Source organism: Eurytemora carolleeae, unplaced genomic scaffold, assembly GCF_000591075.1.
Source record: "Eurytemora carolleeae unplaced genomic scaffold, Eaff_2.0 scaffold334, whole genome shotgun sequence".
NCBI lineage: Eukaryota > Metazoa > Arthropoda > Copepoda > Calanoida > Temoridae > Eurytemora > Eurytemora carolleeae.
The window spans coordinates 416,448-431,465 of record NW_019396897.1 but is presented as its reverse complement, the minus strand read 5'-3'; the positions used below and the strand labels follow the sequence as shown (position 1 = coordinate 431,465).

The 15,018-nt window shown below is 32.0% G+C and overlaps 2 protein-coding genes across 2 annotated transcripts; both read left to right on the top strand.

Moving 5' to 3' along the window:
• The first annotated feature begins 8,616 nt into the window (after window positions 1–8,616).
• Window positions 8,617–9,997, top strand: LOC111709882 (uncharacterized). The gene is made up of 2 exons (XM_023483812.1): window positions 8,617–8,716; window positions 8,775–9,997. Exon 2 carries the CDS (start codon window positions 8,924–8,926, stop codon window positions 9,995–9,997), a length of 1,074 nt encoding a protein of 357 aa, XP_023339580.1. The 5' UTR covers window positions 8,617–8,716; window positions 8,775–8,923.
• A 114-nt stretch (window positions 9,998–10,111) lies between these two features.
• Window positions 10,112–11,534, top strand: LOC111709890 (uncharacterized). The gene is made up of 3 exons (XM_023483827.1): window positions 10,112–10,557; window positions 10,630–10,703; window positions 10,782–11,534. The coding sequence occupies exons 1-3, from the start codon at window positions 10,126–10,128 to the stop codon at window positions 11,506–11,508; spliced, it is 1,233 nt and encodes a 410-aa protein (XP_023339595.1). The 5' UTR covers window positions 10,112–10,125; the 3' UTR covers window positions 11,509–11,534.
• Window positions 11,535–15,018: the final 3,484 nt, after the last annotated feature.

The window sequence follows — 15,018 nt, the reverse complement described above, 5'->3', positions numbered from 1 at the left end:
ATCCTGTTTAAAGGACTGAGTTTGCCCAAGAAAAACATCCGGATTTATTAAAAACTATTTAATTACTTGCTAAAAAATTATCTGAAAAATTTAGATAAAGGATAGTTGGAAATTATATTATGCATGTTGGAAGGGGTGTTTGTATATTTAAACTTTTATGTTTATACCGTAAATGATTTAAAAGTGCAGAAATTATTTCCTGAATACCAAAATCAGGTTAATTTCTATTTTTTATGAATGATGGAGGTTTTTTAAACTATGTATTTGTAGAATCTAACTCCTGCTTTACACATTCACATGATTTTTATGATAAAACTTTTAGCTAAGTTCACGATTCTGCACGTGATATTTATGACGGGGTCTAAAACTTTTTCAAAAATTATTTCCTTGCTAAAGTTAAAATTAGATTTTTACATTTCTGATGGTGAATATTATTCTATTAAAGGGACTGTAAAGGAAAAATGAAAGGGGTATAGGCTGAAAGCTTATCACTTTAGCTCTTGATCGCGACCCATGAAAGTTTTATCTAATGTTCCTGTCTCGAGAAATTGATTTAAAAGAATTCATAAAGAATTAAAAATGTACTTTTCAAATGTGTAAAAGGGAAAAAAATTAAAAACTTATTGGTATTTCAAAATGCGGCTCAAAATATGAAAGCAAATGATAAATGTGGCTCGGTGCAACTACCTACCCACTACCCAGTTCCCTCTCTTATAAAGTCAATATTTGAAAGTGGTAACTATGTAAGGTTTATTTGAACTAGAGTTTTTCCTGCAGAAGGTAACATATTAGAATAGAACCATGGAACCAAAAAAAAGAAAAAAATTTGTATAGGATCTTTCCTCTTAAGTTGAAATGAAGAAGAAATACAAGACATCTGTTCCAATTGTTCCCAAGAACCTGAAGGAACCGTATTTACACAAAATTGTCATTACAACGCTGGAACCTTATTTCTAGAAATTTCTACCCCACCCTGAATCTATGCAAGAAAGTCCCGGGAAAAAAACATGGAAATAAAAACTCTGGAAAAAAGTCCTAATTTTCTCAAGTCCTTGGAAAAAATGTCATTGGAAATGAAGTCCTGTTTTTTAGATTCCTGGGATTTCCTAAAATAGTATGGGGGCTGTCAATAAAGTCTTAAGAAAAAAAATCACAGGAATAAAAGTCCGGAAGAAAATAGATCCGAGGAAAAGAAAAACCTAGGAAAAAGTCCTACGTCTTTGGAATTTTTTAACTCAGTAATCAAAGTCTGCAGAAAAAGTCCAAAAAAAAGTTGTGTATATAATTCTACGTACAAGTGTACTTTGTTCATCAAATACAGGGCTAGTTTCATATTCTTAAATAAATTGCTGACTATACTTGTGATAAATATGTACATATGAAACAAATATATCCCTCATTTTTTTGAAAATTCTTTTCCAAAAAAGGACTTTTTACCATGTATCTGCATATTGACTATATATAGCCAGGGGTGTATTAATGACAAGCCCCTAAAAACCTACGATCATTGTAAGGATGTTTACAACTAGGACTTTTTTTCCATGGTGGATTGTGCATTTCACTTGTTAGAGAACTTTTTTCCGAGGACTTTTTTGCTTGAAATAATACTAGAGCCAGAAAAAAAAGTCGACCTAGAAAATAAAGTCTCAAATTGCTAGGACTTTATTTCCAAAGACTTTTTAATAAAAGGACTTTTTTAGTGCGAAAATTTAGGACTTTTTTACCGGAAACTTTTTTTTAAGAATTTTTTGGCGGTTACCCTCCACCCCCACTCTTTGTTCCGTGACTGAGGTTCCATTTAACTGCAATAAACGTTAAAACTTTTTTTGCGGATTTTGGGCCTATTGTTTCATTGGACGTTTTGTAATTGGACATTTTGTACCAACTAAAAAGTGTTGGGCTTATTTCGGTGCTATGGAAAGGCCTCACCACGGAAACGTCTTACCACGGAAATGCCTCAAAAATTCACTTTTGAGGAATTTACGTTTTATTTTAGGAAACCCCTCAAAACTTGAAATATTTTTGAGTTGCTTCCCAATATTCATTGTTGAGATGTTTCCTCTTTTTTTTTGAGGTGTTTCCACTAATTTCTAAGGTGTTTCCTCGATTTTTTGAAGCGTTTCCGCATAATTTTTAAGGCTTTTCCGTTTTTTTTTTAAAAAAAGCTTTAAAAACTTTTTTTTATTGAGGCGTTTCCGCATATATTTGAGGGGTTTAAGTTTTTCAAAAAAAAACTTTATTTAGTTGAGGTGTTTCCTCTTTTTTTTAGGAGTTTCCATATTTTTTTGAGGCGTTTCCGTTTTACTAAATAAAATTTATTTTAGGTGAGGTGTTTCCTCTTATTTTTAGACGTTTAAGTTTTTCAAAGAAATTTTGAAAACTTCATTTAGTTGAGGCGTTTCCGTTTTTTAAAAAACCTTTAAGAAATTTATTTAGTTGCAGTTTTTCCTCTATTTTTGTACTAGCAGGGGCGTAGAAGAGCTTAAAACCCCTTGAAAACGCCTATTTTTACAAAATTACTGATTATCTTCTTATCTATATTAAAAAACCGTATATCTTTCATACTTAGGCTTTGGTTGGTTTAGAACAGAACATTGATTTGTTGTTATCAAATCAAATCACATCATAAGTTGCAGGGATGGCCCAAGACTCCAGTAGTGGATTGGAGTTTCAAGTCCTCCCCATTCCTCCCATTTCAGTCCGGCCTTCTGTTTATAAGATAAATATACTTTTTATTTTACTTCCCATTTGCGATAATTTTACTCTTATTTACTTTGTATTTGCGAAGCGCCCAGCCACACGACCTAGAGCCATTGCCCCACTTTAGAATACCTAACATTTTATTAAGTTTGGATGTTGGATATTTCCCTATAGTGAGTTTTCCCGTTTTTTTATAATTTCTAATTGCTAAGGTGATTAATCCAGTAAAATAATCACGTTTAAATATTAATAGCAGAGGAGAAAATGAGAATAGAAAATGAGATGTTGTCAAAAACTCCAAAATTATAATCCCTATATCTGTGCATCCGGACGTTATAGATCTTTGATGTTTTTAAACTATGAATTTTATGAACTATGAAAAGCCTAAGTTTGAAATAAGGTTTAGAGATTAGAAAATATGAGTTTGTGGCAAAAATAATTTTTCTCCTCCCAGAAATTAAATATGTTTGCGAAGAGCAGCTAAATATGCTGAATTTTTGAGTATGAATTGTATTAAAATTTAAAAAGGATAAAAACATAAATATTTCTTCCCCAGTTCATCATCAATAATTTTTCCCTACAAAAGTCAGAAGTTTAGTTTGCTAGCAATTAATTACTGTAATAAAGAATGAAAACTTGCATGTTGATATATAAATTTCATTTCTTCTTTGATTACCAAATTTTTTTTACAAAAATTATGTTTGTTTGCGTGGAGTGCCGTAAAATTGTTCAGGGTTTTACTTGCTAACTATTAGTTTAAAAAATATTAAAAAGGACAAATAATAAGTTGCCTTGTTACATCTAATTTGTTTCCCTCACATTATATAAAATCATTTCATATATGAGGCCACCTACCACTTTATTCTGGAGACCACTTTTTTTAAATTGTTATCAGTAACCACTTATTTTATATAAATCCAATCAAGACGAAAATACGGAAACGCCTCAAAAGAAAGGAAACACCTCAACTAAATGAAGTTTTTAAAAATACGGAAACGCCTCAAAATTATTTGAAGATCCCTCATAAATATTGGGAAATTCCTCAAAATTATTTGTTAGCTAAAAGGCGGACACCTCTTAAAATTTTTAGAAAACGCCTCAAAATAAAGCGGAAACCCCTCAAAAACTGTGTTTTGAGGGATTTCCGTATTTTTCAGAGAAATGGAGGAAACAACTCAAAAAAAGTACTTTTGAGGGGTTTCCTCTCTTTTTTAGAGGCATTTCCGTGGTGAGACGTTTCCATAGCATCCTTATTTCAATGGCAGTTAAAAAAGTTACATTTTAAAACTACGTGAAAGTCTGCTTTAATATGTTTAATAAACACATTTCCTCATTCAAAAAATTCAATTATGTCTACATGAAATATGGTTGTTAAAGACCATGTTATGGTTACTCTGTGCTGGTCTCACAATATGGCAAGGTTACAATTCAGCAATCAAGTTCATGAGCACGCCTATTGGAACCTTTGTAGAAGAACTCAACATTCAAGGTGGGTTAACACACTAGCTTGGAAACCCAGCATTATCTAAAACCTAAACTTTCGCTAGAAAAAAAACTATTTTTACAAATATTATAAAAATATTGAACCCAGCTAAGAACATTACTGTGGTTCTACCGAACTCTCCAATCAAAATTTGAAGCAAATCAGTCAGGGGGTTGAAGAGTTATGAACGGACATTTTAATCCACAGATAGACTAACAGAGATTACCTTTTTACATCTATTGTAAGCTCGGAATTGGAATAGTTCCATTGATGTAATCCCTTCATTTCTCATATGAACCAGAGCTAAACTCAGAGTGGATAGTTCTGTTGATGTAATCCCTACAGTCCTCATACAGACATGGAGCTAAGCTCAGATTGTAAGTAGTTCGGTCTCTAAACAAGACAATATATTAGCTCTTTTGTATATGCTATGTAGCAAATACTTACTCCATAACAATTTACTTGAGACGTATCTATCCAGGCTACACCTAATTTTCAATCATACAGTTTTTCCTCTTCAATTATTTTTTCTATGGCTTGTTTGAATTCTTCCATTACTTCAATTTTCTCATCCACGGTTTGATTATCTTTCTCCATTTGCTAGATTTTCTTCCTCATCAGCGTGTAATCTACCATTGGTTTCTGTATCTTATCTGTTGTTTTGGTTAATGCTCCAAATGCTGGTGAAACACTTCTCAACATGTCCCAAAACAACTCTTCCACTCCATGGATGCACCAATACAGCATCCATTTCAAGTTTTTATCTGGGATTGCTTCCCATGCGAAGTGAATCAAATGGGTTTCCAAATTCTTGCACCATTTGAACATTTTTTCCGTGTTTCCATCATATTTGGGAGCATTGTCGACAAAACTGTGTATTCTCTCTTTAATATTGTCTTGACAATTGCTTAATTCTTACTGAAGTTCTTCGTAAAAGGCCTTATCAAGGTCTGCTTTCTCAGCTTCATCAAGATCAGCCTCATATTTGCTAAGCTCTTTATTAAGTTTTCTTCTCCCAGCTTCAATCATGCCAGCTTCAATTATCCCAGCTTCAACCATTTCCTTTAGAGGCTCAATGCGTTCTCGGGTTTTATCCATCTTCATATTCTGCTCCAACATTGTTTTCACTCTTGCTATCTTTTCTATTATTTTTAACCCCTTCTCAGCTTGAAGTGTCTGCTCTCTGTCTCATGGCTTCCTATTCCTTGCATGGATGGTTTCCGCCTGCTTTTCTGGTGTCCTTCATGTTTGGTATTCTGATTTCTGGTTCTTCACTGTGTTCTCTAGGGTACAATTTAAAACTGTCCTTAGTTACACTCTGGTAACAATTTACTCGAGGTGTATCTATCCAGGTCTACTCGTAGCCAAGATCAACCAGGACTGATTCTCCGATTCTAAAGAACACATAGCCCATATCTCTACTCGTATAATTCAACAAGGTCCCAAGCTTTCTTTCAAGCTTGATTTGATTAATTTGCCAATTATCAAGGCAAGATCTCTTCTTGTATAATTCAAAAAGGTCCCAAGCTATTTTTGACTCATTTGTCATTCCATTGAAACGCAGTTTCAATGCATAATGTCCTTATACAAGTTAACAACTTTTAATCATTATCAATGTACAACGTACTGCAATTTTTTCAGAATATCATGTTTGCCCACTTTTTGCTTTAGCTATAGGTTGGACAGAAAGTGGGGCGGATGATAAATCGCCAACAGGAGAAATATTTGTAGTTAAAGAATGCCAACCCAGAAAACATGCTTCGAATGCATCTTTGAAGGCATTGAAAACCATAGCCACCATTGGCCCAGATCGTAGTTTAAATTCAAGCCAATAGGCATGAACCACAGCTTAAAAGGAGAAAATAGGACCAACCTGGGCTAAACTCAAAAAAAAGTCAGTGTTCCCAAGGAATCCAAAGACAGAAGATTAATTCGTCATACAAGGCTAATGAAAGGCGGAGAGCTCGTCAAAGAGCTCCGGCTTTCCATGATTCATTAGTTTCATTTATATGTTAATTTTTAACTTGTAATTACATTTTTTCCTATACTCTGTAGATTTACTCACATCAGTGTTCAGGCTTTAGATTTCCTTTATTTCATACCATCTTGGTAACATGGTAACACTATATACTAGCTTGGGAAACCAGTGTCGCCCATAGTTAGTCCCACTGTTTACCTGCCCTCTTTTGTAAATTACCATTTTAGCCTCTGCACTCTCTGCACCCACTCAACTTAGAATCTCAAAACCAAGCTAAAAAAATTTTTGTGGTCCTACCGCGTTCCTTGATACAAATTTGAGACAGATCGGTCCAGGGGTTTATGAGTTATGACCAGACAAACAAACAGAGAGTCTCTGTCTGTTTATTTCTATGTCTGATCATTACTCAGTAAACCCATGACCGATTTGTCTCAAATTTTGAACCACGGGAATATTATTAGCTTGGTATTAAGATTCTAAGTTGAGTGGGTCCACATAATTTACGACCAAGCATGGGTAAACGGCGTGAGTAACTACATATGAGTACCCTGAGTAACATTGCGTTCTCTATCTATGTTATACGTTGATTTTTAAAACGTTCAAAATAGTACTCAAAGCTAAATGAAAAAATTACCTTTTACTAACGATTAAGATGAGAATTTAAGGTTTTTGATAATTGTGAATCAGTGCTCATTAAACCCTTATTTTATTATTGGTTCAGAAGCGGTGCCTGATTTGCAAATTTCCTTCTGTAAGAAGATTAATCTTGAGAATATGTTTAACTGCACTCAAGGATTGGAAATAAACTAATTCAATTTACCCAATTTAAAAAGTTTGATTGAATTGCTTAGCACTGATAATGAGATTTACAGTTGATGGGATTTAAAAGGTTTTTTTAAATAATTAATTTCTCCTAATTCTTATATGACCTACCTTTATACTGTGAGACTTAAAGGGACTGTGACCGAGTATGAATTAAATATCTATGTTTAAATTCTTTGAACTGTTTTCATTTATTTGCAGGTTCTCTGCAAAAGTGACTTGGGGAATTTTTGATTCTAAGAAGCAATGGAGTAGTTAACAGAAATAAACACTTTTGAGTCAGAAAAATAACAGTATTTTTAACAATTTTGATTGAGGTTTCAAAGGTATCGTATCAAGCATTTGCCATCTTTGAATGCAGGGTCTCATAAAGTCATGCTTACAGGACCTTAAAGAAAAGTATCTATAATATCATGGAAACCTTCAAACATTTTCTGGAGATGCTTTTGAAGGAGGAACTTATGATTCTTTATTGAAAAAAATTCAAAAGTTAGATTAATTCTGATAATTAAGCCCATTACTGAAATAGAAAAGAGGTTCTTAATAGATCCGGTGTGGCGTTATTTCAGGGATAACGTTAAATAATGGTAATAGATTCTACGCAGCAAATTTTCCACGGCATCCGCGCATATTTTTGCAGTTTACGGCAATGTGCACATGAGGAATCTGGTATTTTATCTGAAATTTTAAAATAAGAAATTATATTTATACACTTAAATATACATCTTAATGCTGATATAATGTGAGTACAGAAGTAACTAACTATACATTAAACTCTCATTAGTTGCAAGTATCAGAATCTTATCTTAACAATTAACTTAAATAAAGCTGTAACATCGATCCCTAATGTTAAAACAATTAATTGATTGTTACTGTCTGTTGCTCAGCAAAACTTGATTGATTCTCAAATATGAGAAATACTTTCACTTAATTTACTGTTTACATTCACAGAATTGTGCGCGAATGCTGCAGAAAATGTTCTGCGTAGAGTACTACCATTATTTAATGTTTACCCAGAAATTACGCCACACCGGTAAAAAAATGCTTCTCACTGCCACAAGAAAAATGTTTATTCAATTTGTAGGAATTGATCTGAATTGCTTTGATCAACAAGAGGTATATATTAATTTAAATAAAGACTCATTCATATTTTGTATACCAATGTAATATGATCGTAGCTATAACTGGAACACAATTTTCCCCTGTGTTTTTTTACAGGGTTCCAATGCAAGTTTTCATTAAAAATACCAATAAAGAACACATTTAATACAGTAGAACAAATTCATCTTGTAGTTTGTCTAATTTAAAGAGTTTTGGTTGGCATTAAATGCGGCATAATATGTTGTATTGTTAGGAAAACATTTCCCTGGTAGACAATTCACAAATGACATCTTCTAGAGAATTATCATTTGAAGATTATCTATCAAAAGTTGGTCAATTGTTTGGAATTCATGATGTTATTGAGAGGTTTTATGTCAAGACTGAAGAAGGTTCTAAAAGGATATTAGAGTATGATAATGAAATGTCATTTACTAATAACTCGCAGAATTTTAGGTAAACAGTGACATTAAAGCATGAAATTTTTAACAAAAAAAATATTCTATTGTTTTCAAATTATTAATTTAGAATGCAGCTATATCCATATGTTGGCAATTATGTATTGCAATGTTATACTTTGAATCAATATATTTCACAGTTAACACAGTTACATATTTTACCAGCTAAACCCAAAGGTATTGATCTATTTTCCAATATCATTTTAACTAAGATTTATTTTTGATTTAAACTTAGGTAAAGTCGACCTAAATCCTGTATGTTTGTATGTTCATAAAGAAGGGCAATTTCTCTTTAAAAATGCTCTAACAGAAGTATCAAATATTGATCATATAACAGATATTAGCCTAGATATTAAAGTGAAACAATTTGCTTCTACCCCTAACATGGAGTGTGCTCCTGTGACTCATAGTTTTGATTCTTGTGCTGAAAGATTTATGTCTTCAGATCTTGCAGGAGATCACTGTGAGCTCTTTCTCATTAAAGGAAGAAACAAATCAACACTTTGCAAATCAAAGAAAGATTATGAGAAAACCTTGAGACTATTCCAAACAAGCCTTGTTAATTGCCAAGAACCTTGCAATCAAATAGAGGTTAGTTTAAGAGAAAACCCAGTTGACTGGTTGTACATTCTGATGAACCCTCAGTTTCCTGTTAAAACAGTTATCCCAGGATACTATTTGAAACTCCCCTCTAAAGTGCTAGCTTCAGAAATGTATGAAAGTTACACTAGTTTTTCTTTCATTGCTGAATTTGGAGGCTGGGTTGGTCTATTCCTGGGAATTTCTGTTCTTGGGGCAATTAAATCACTTCTACAGTTACACTCAAGTTCAGGAAAAGTTATTAAAAAGTTGGCAAAAGAAAAACTACCAGGTGTTTTGCTTGTATTCAAAATGTTTTGTGCAGTTGGTTTAATGTATATTCTTTATAAATGTTGTGAAAAACTTATAACTGGAGAAAAGCAATTGGATGTTAACTTGGTTCAGAATCCCTCTATAAATATTAGTTTGTCATTGTGCTCAATGGAAAATATTTATAAAGTACCTTTTAAAGGTTCTAATCATTCTTATATTGGTAACCATTCAGACTTTTGGCTGAAGTCCACAAATCTAAGTAAAAAACTTCAAGCAATGACAGTTGTTTTTCAAAATGGAGAAAGTCTTCTGGTTTTTCACTCTGAAAAAAACTTAAAACATCCTAATTACATTTTTGGTGTAATAAATACTCCAAAGTATGGAACTTATATAGAAAGCTGTCATTTTTTAAACCTGAACGCCTGGAGCAGCATCAAAACTATTGAGCTTGAAACTAATGAAGAACTGTCTATTGATTTTCATATGGCAGGCCAGCTTCTTAGACATGGAAAACAAGGATATAATTTTATCAACAAATATTCAGTTTCTTTTAGGTACAGGTTATTCTTAATTCTGCCAGGAAGTATTGAGCGTTTTCATTTTTAGTTTTCTTATAATTATGAGGAAACATTGGAACTGTTGTAGTAATACTTACATTTATCAAAATTTAAATGAAAATGTAATAGCATTCTAATTGTTAATTTTACAGGTCTGAGGATGTTGGGTTTGTCAATATGCCAAAAATGATGTTTAATTTTGAAATTTTGGATCAAAGTCAGATATTGAAAGATGACTTTAACAACAGTTCTACATATGATGACTGCATATTAGAACAAATAAAAACAAGAAATAAAGATAGAAATATTGCTGATTTTCTGGAAAATTTATATTTCTTGAAAGACGTTACAAATAAAACTTATGCTTCTAATGGGCTTCAGGAAAATGAGTTTAAATACCTTTCCATGATGTTTGAGACTTGTCTACAGTCTTTGACTTGTCCAGAACCAAATATTGAGCTGGAAGTTAAGCCTGAACCTACAGAACTAGATAAAACAACAATTAACATGATAAAAAGGGAGACTGAACCTTGGATCAACTCCACATTTAATTATACTGGTGTATTCGTTGGTAATATTGAACTTCCATCATCTTCTGTAATAAATAAGGTATTACAACTTCCATATGTACACTATGCAATGTTTTCAGGTAACCATACCTACTAATTTACTTTGTGTAAGGTGTATTATTCTTATGGATTTATAGCTTTTGTTGGTGAACTTGGGGGATGGGTTGGTTTACTCCAAGGACTAAGGTATTACTTGTAGATTCATGAACATTAGAACTAGCTGAGTAAAATCTTTTTAAATTATACTTTTTTAATATTTTTTAGTATTCTCGGACTAGGATATATTCTGAAAGAAACTATTAGTCTAAAAAGAAGATATATAGGTGATCTTGCCTACCTTCTTGTTTTCATTGGAATATCTTCTGCTTTGGTAACTCAGATCATATATTCAGGCCTTAAATGGAAAAGTGCCCCAACGGGTATAAATATTGAATACAAGAAAGGAGAATCTGATCTGAATATATCTTTAACTTTTTGTGAACAAGGATCTAATAGATTAAACAATGCCAGCTTGACACTGTTAAATCTTATCTCTGTTTATACCAGAAAAAGAGAGCTTGCACCATGGACTAAATATCATGATGAAAAGAATCATAATGAATCCAATACATTTATTTGGCTTGGATTTTTAATGAAATGTGATTGCAGAACAATAATATTCAAGGGAAATGATGCTAAGATTTTGCATAGTATTAATGTTGATAAAACGGGGCCAGGGATGACTGTAATAGTTCATGATTCTGGAAACTTGAACAGCCAAGGCAGCCTTGCAATACCTGAACATTATTACATGAACAATAACATATTAAACCTGGAAGCTGAACAGACTCAAGTGATAGAAACTAATGATCTGTGCACAACCACCATTGACTTTGACACATGTAAAGATGATTATTTGAACAAGGAGCTGAACAAAACATTTGGATGTGTCTTGCTTAACAAAAGGAGAGTTTATTTACAATCCAATGCAAGGAAATGGATAAATAATTAATATAGAAGCCTCATTGATTACTCAATTAATATTTTTTCCTGGCTTTAGTGTATAACAACTATTATCCCCTATGTAGATTTAAACATTTAATTGTTTTCAGGAACTCTGATACAAAGTATCCTGTCTGTATTTCAAAAAAGTTACAATATTCCTATCCAAGAGAAGGAGAAAAGCCATTAACTAATAACTATATTTTTATTTTAAATACTGTAATGGTGATGGACCAAACCTCTGTAGGGTAAAAAAAAGTAGTAGTTCGGTTTGGGTTGGCCCTAATCAGTTCTTAAAATTGGTTGACAAAGATCTTTGATTTAATAAGAGTAAACTTGGAAAATTTTTCAGTTCTTGTTGTTGCTGAACAGATAAAGCTTTTTAAAAAAATACAGTTAATCTGATAGCATCTACATTTTACTACTGTAATTGTCAGATTGATCAGTAGTCAATGATTAAAGTTTTTTTTGTTGCCTGTGAGTTTTGTTTGTTTAAATTGAAATCAAACTTAACTAGTACCTTCTTAATTATTAACTATAGAAGATCAAATAATGATTTTTTGATGTTCCTAATCATTGATTTCACAGTGCCCTCCTTATTTAACATTGATGACACAGTGCCCTCCTTATTTAACAGCTAACAATTTTCCTTTTTGTAATTTGTGGTAATCTTATACATGGCTTTTCAATAGTGCTAGAGATTAGGCAGAGAATCAAGGAGATCTTTGAAAAATACGAGGAACTTTTTACAAATTTTAAGCCTGGTGTTAACACCTGCCTCCTACCATGCAAGAGAAGTCAATTTAAAGCAAACCTGTTTTACCAGGAAAAAAAGGTAGGCCCAATAATTTGAGCCTGATCGTCAGGTAGGGGTTGAGGGGGAGTGGTAATTTCCTAGTATACAATTTTTGGTGGGGGGGGGTCCAAAAATCGTATACTAGGACAGACCCGGGGGAGTAAGCAAAGTATTGTAGAATAATGATTAGTTTACCCCATAAACCACTCCTTAATAATCAGACCCTTTAAAGTATATATTTAGTAATGTAAATATCTTTATGCTTATTCTTAACAAATTGTTGCTCAATTTCAAAATACAAGAGTTGTAAAAGAGTTGGTTATATCTGATAAAAGACAATAGTAACCTCTCTCTATGCTCTCCTTCTTAGGCTCCAGAAGATGAGAAGTATCTGATTATCAGAAAACCAAGATATTTCAAGATAATGAAGAGGGATTATATTTATACGATTCAGAACCTTGCTTCAGAGTTTGGAGGCTGGTTGGGAATATTGTTTGGGTACAGCCTCCTTGATCTTGGGATTACTGGAATGGAAGTTATAGCATTATTAGTTAACTTCATATTTAAATATGATTTTTAACACATTTGTAACCAGTCTTAATTTTAAACAAATGCACTGCATTATATTTACCAACATTTACTAATTCCTAAGCATTCTTCGCACACTATATTTGTGGGATTTCCATCAAAGGAATTGAGTTTTTGCCACAAACTCCAATTTTCTAATTCCTATAACTTTGCAACCTGACTTAGTTTAATTTATCTAACAGAATTCTTACTTAAGATATGAAGAGATACAACATAGGTTGCAAAGATATAAATTATACAAAAGAACATAAAATCCTGTCACAGTTATAATAATAAAAATGTAAATTTGATTGTGAGCTTACAATATTTAAAAAGATGTTTTAATTTAAAAAAACTAATCATTTAATGTTAGTAATGCAATTTGTGTATCAAACATGCATACACATTCATAAATGGCAAATAATTTTTTTAATGTTTTGATAAAGGAGAAGGTATCTGTTAAGGTTCCTGGACCATAAGATAGAAAAATTACAGATAGAAAAATTACAGATAAAATGTTAATGCTAACATGTCTTAGAAACTATGGTACCAAGGCTTTGAGGGTGGAAGCCTGTCAATCATGTAAAACTAAAAAAATATTCAGTAGTTTTCTTAATTTTAAGCCTACCGGGTGTCTTTAAAGAAACAGTGGTCAATGTCAGTGTCACAATTGAGATTTTCATTTTCTTCTTTGACACTAAAATTATTAATAAATAATTTCTGACTTACTGTGAAAAAACAAAAACCTATACAGATGCCATTGCCACCAGTTCTGTAAAAAAATGCCAGTCTTTCTTAATCTATCTTAATTACAGAAAACACACTGTATTTCTGTCTTCTCTACCTAGGGTTTAAGCCAGGTCTATTCAAAGCTAGATTTTATATGTAACTAACTAATTATTGAGACTTAAGGTTACAAGTCAAAACTAAGGTAGCGTAGCGGGCACCTTACTAGTACATATATGAATATTTACAGAGTTTAAGGTACGATATTGTTAATACTTTGTTTAGTTACAAGAATTACACAGGAATAACAGTTATTAACAGGAGTATAGATAAGGTATCAGGTTGCACGGACATAGTTTTTATTGATTATACCTTAATCTCTAAAGCAAATTGGATTGGCATTTGAAAATTTTAAAATACTTAGCTTTTCCAGAGCCTCAGTAATAAACACTGTATATCCGCCCGTCAAAAGTAAACTTCTGTGTATAAGAATCTCTGATTGAAAATGGCGGTTCAACTTCCTCACAGGATGATGTATTTTTCTTATTAGGTAGTTTACACGCAGTACACGATATACTACATCAAGTATGTTGCATGAAATAAAGCTTCCATGTAATAAGAAGCTCTACATAGTTTACTTCCACTTTTTGCATATTTCAGTTTTTGAATTTTTTAGTTAGATGTTTTTGATTTAGCATAAAACAATTAGCAATGTGTCAATTATGCTTTCGCTTTTTCTTCTGAAACTATTAATCTTATAATCTTTGTTTTAAAAAGTTTAGAAAAAATATATAAATTATTGTTTTGTTTTAATTAGATTTCATTATAAATATTAATAACTAATATGCTATTAAGATATTTGATAAATATAATTGAAATCTTAATGTGTTGACCTTGTCAATTAGGTCTTTCTCAATAAATATTGAATCAAAATCTATACAAAAGAATCTTTGGTATTGTTATAACCATCTAAAGGGATTGGTATTACAGTACTTTTCTCTATCCGAATATTAATGAATATTAAATTAACTATGCCATTAGCTATTCTTAATCACCAGTTCTTTCCATAAATTTAAAACTCATGAATTTTTGCCACAAAAATCAAATTTTACAATCCTTATGGTGTTTAACCTTTAATATTTCAAACTTTTGTGGATTTGAGAAAACAGAATTCAAAGTTATCTATTAAGGGTTAAGCATTTTTCTGGAATTATTTTCTTGAACCATAAATGTATTCTTCTAGGAATTTTAAAATATGCTTACAAAAAGGCTGTTGCTAATAGGTTTTAATGAAAATAAACCTTCAACAAATCAGTACTAAAGGCAACAATAAAATTTTTGAAAAGTGTATTGCCTAGATACACTAGAGTATATTGATATGGGTCTTGCTGAGATCGGCTTTATTCCCGAGTTTAAATTTATTATTTACAA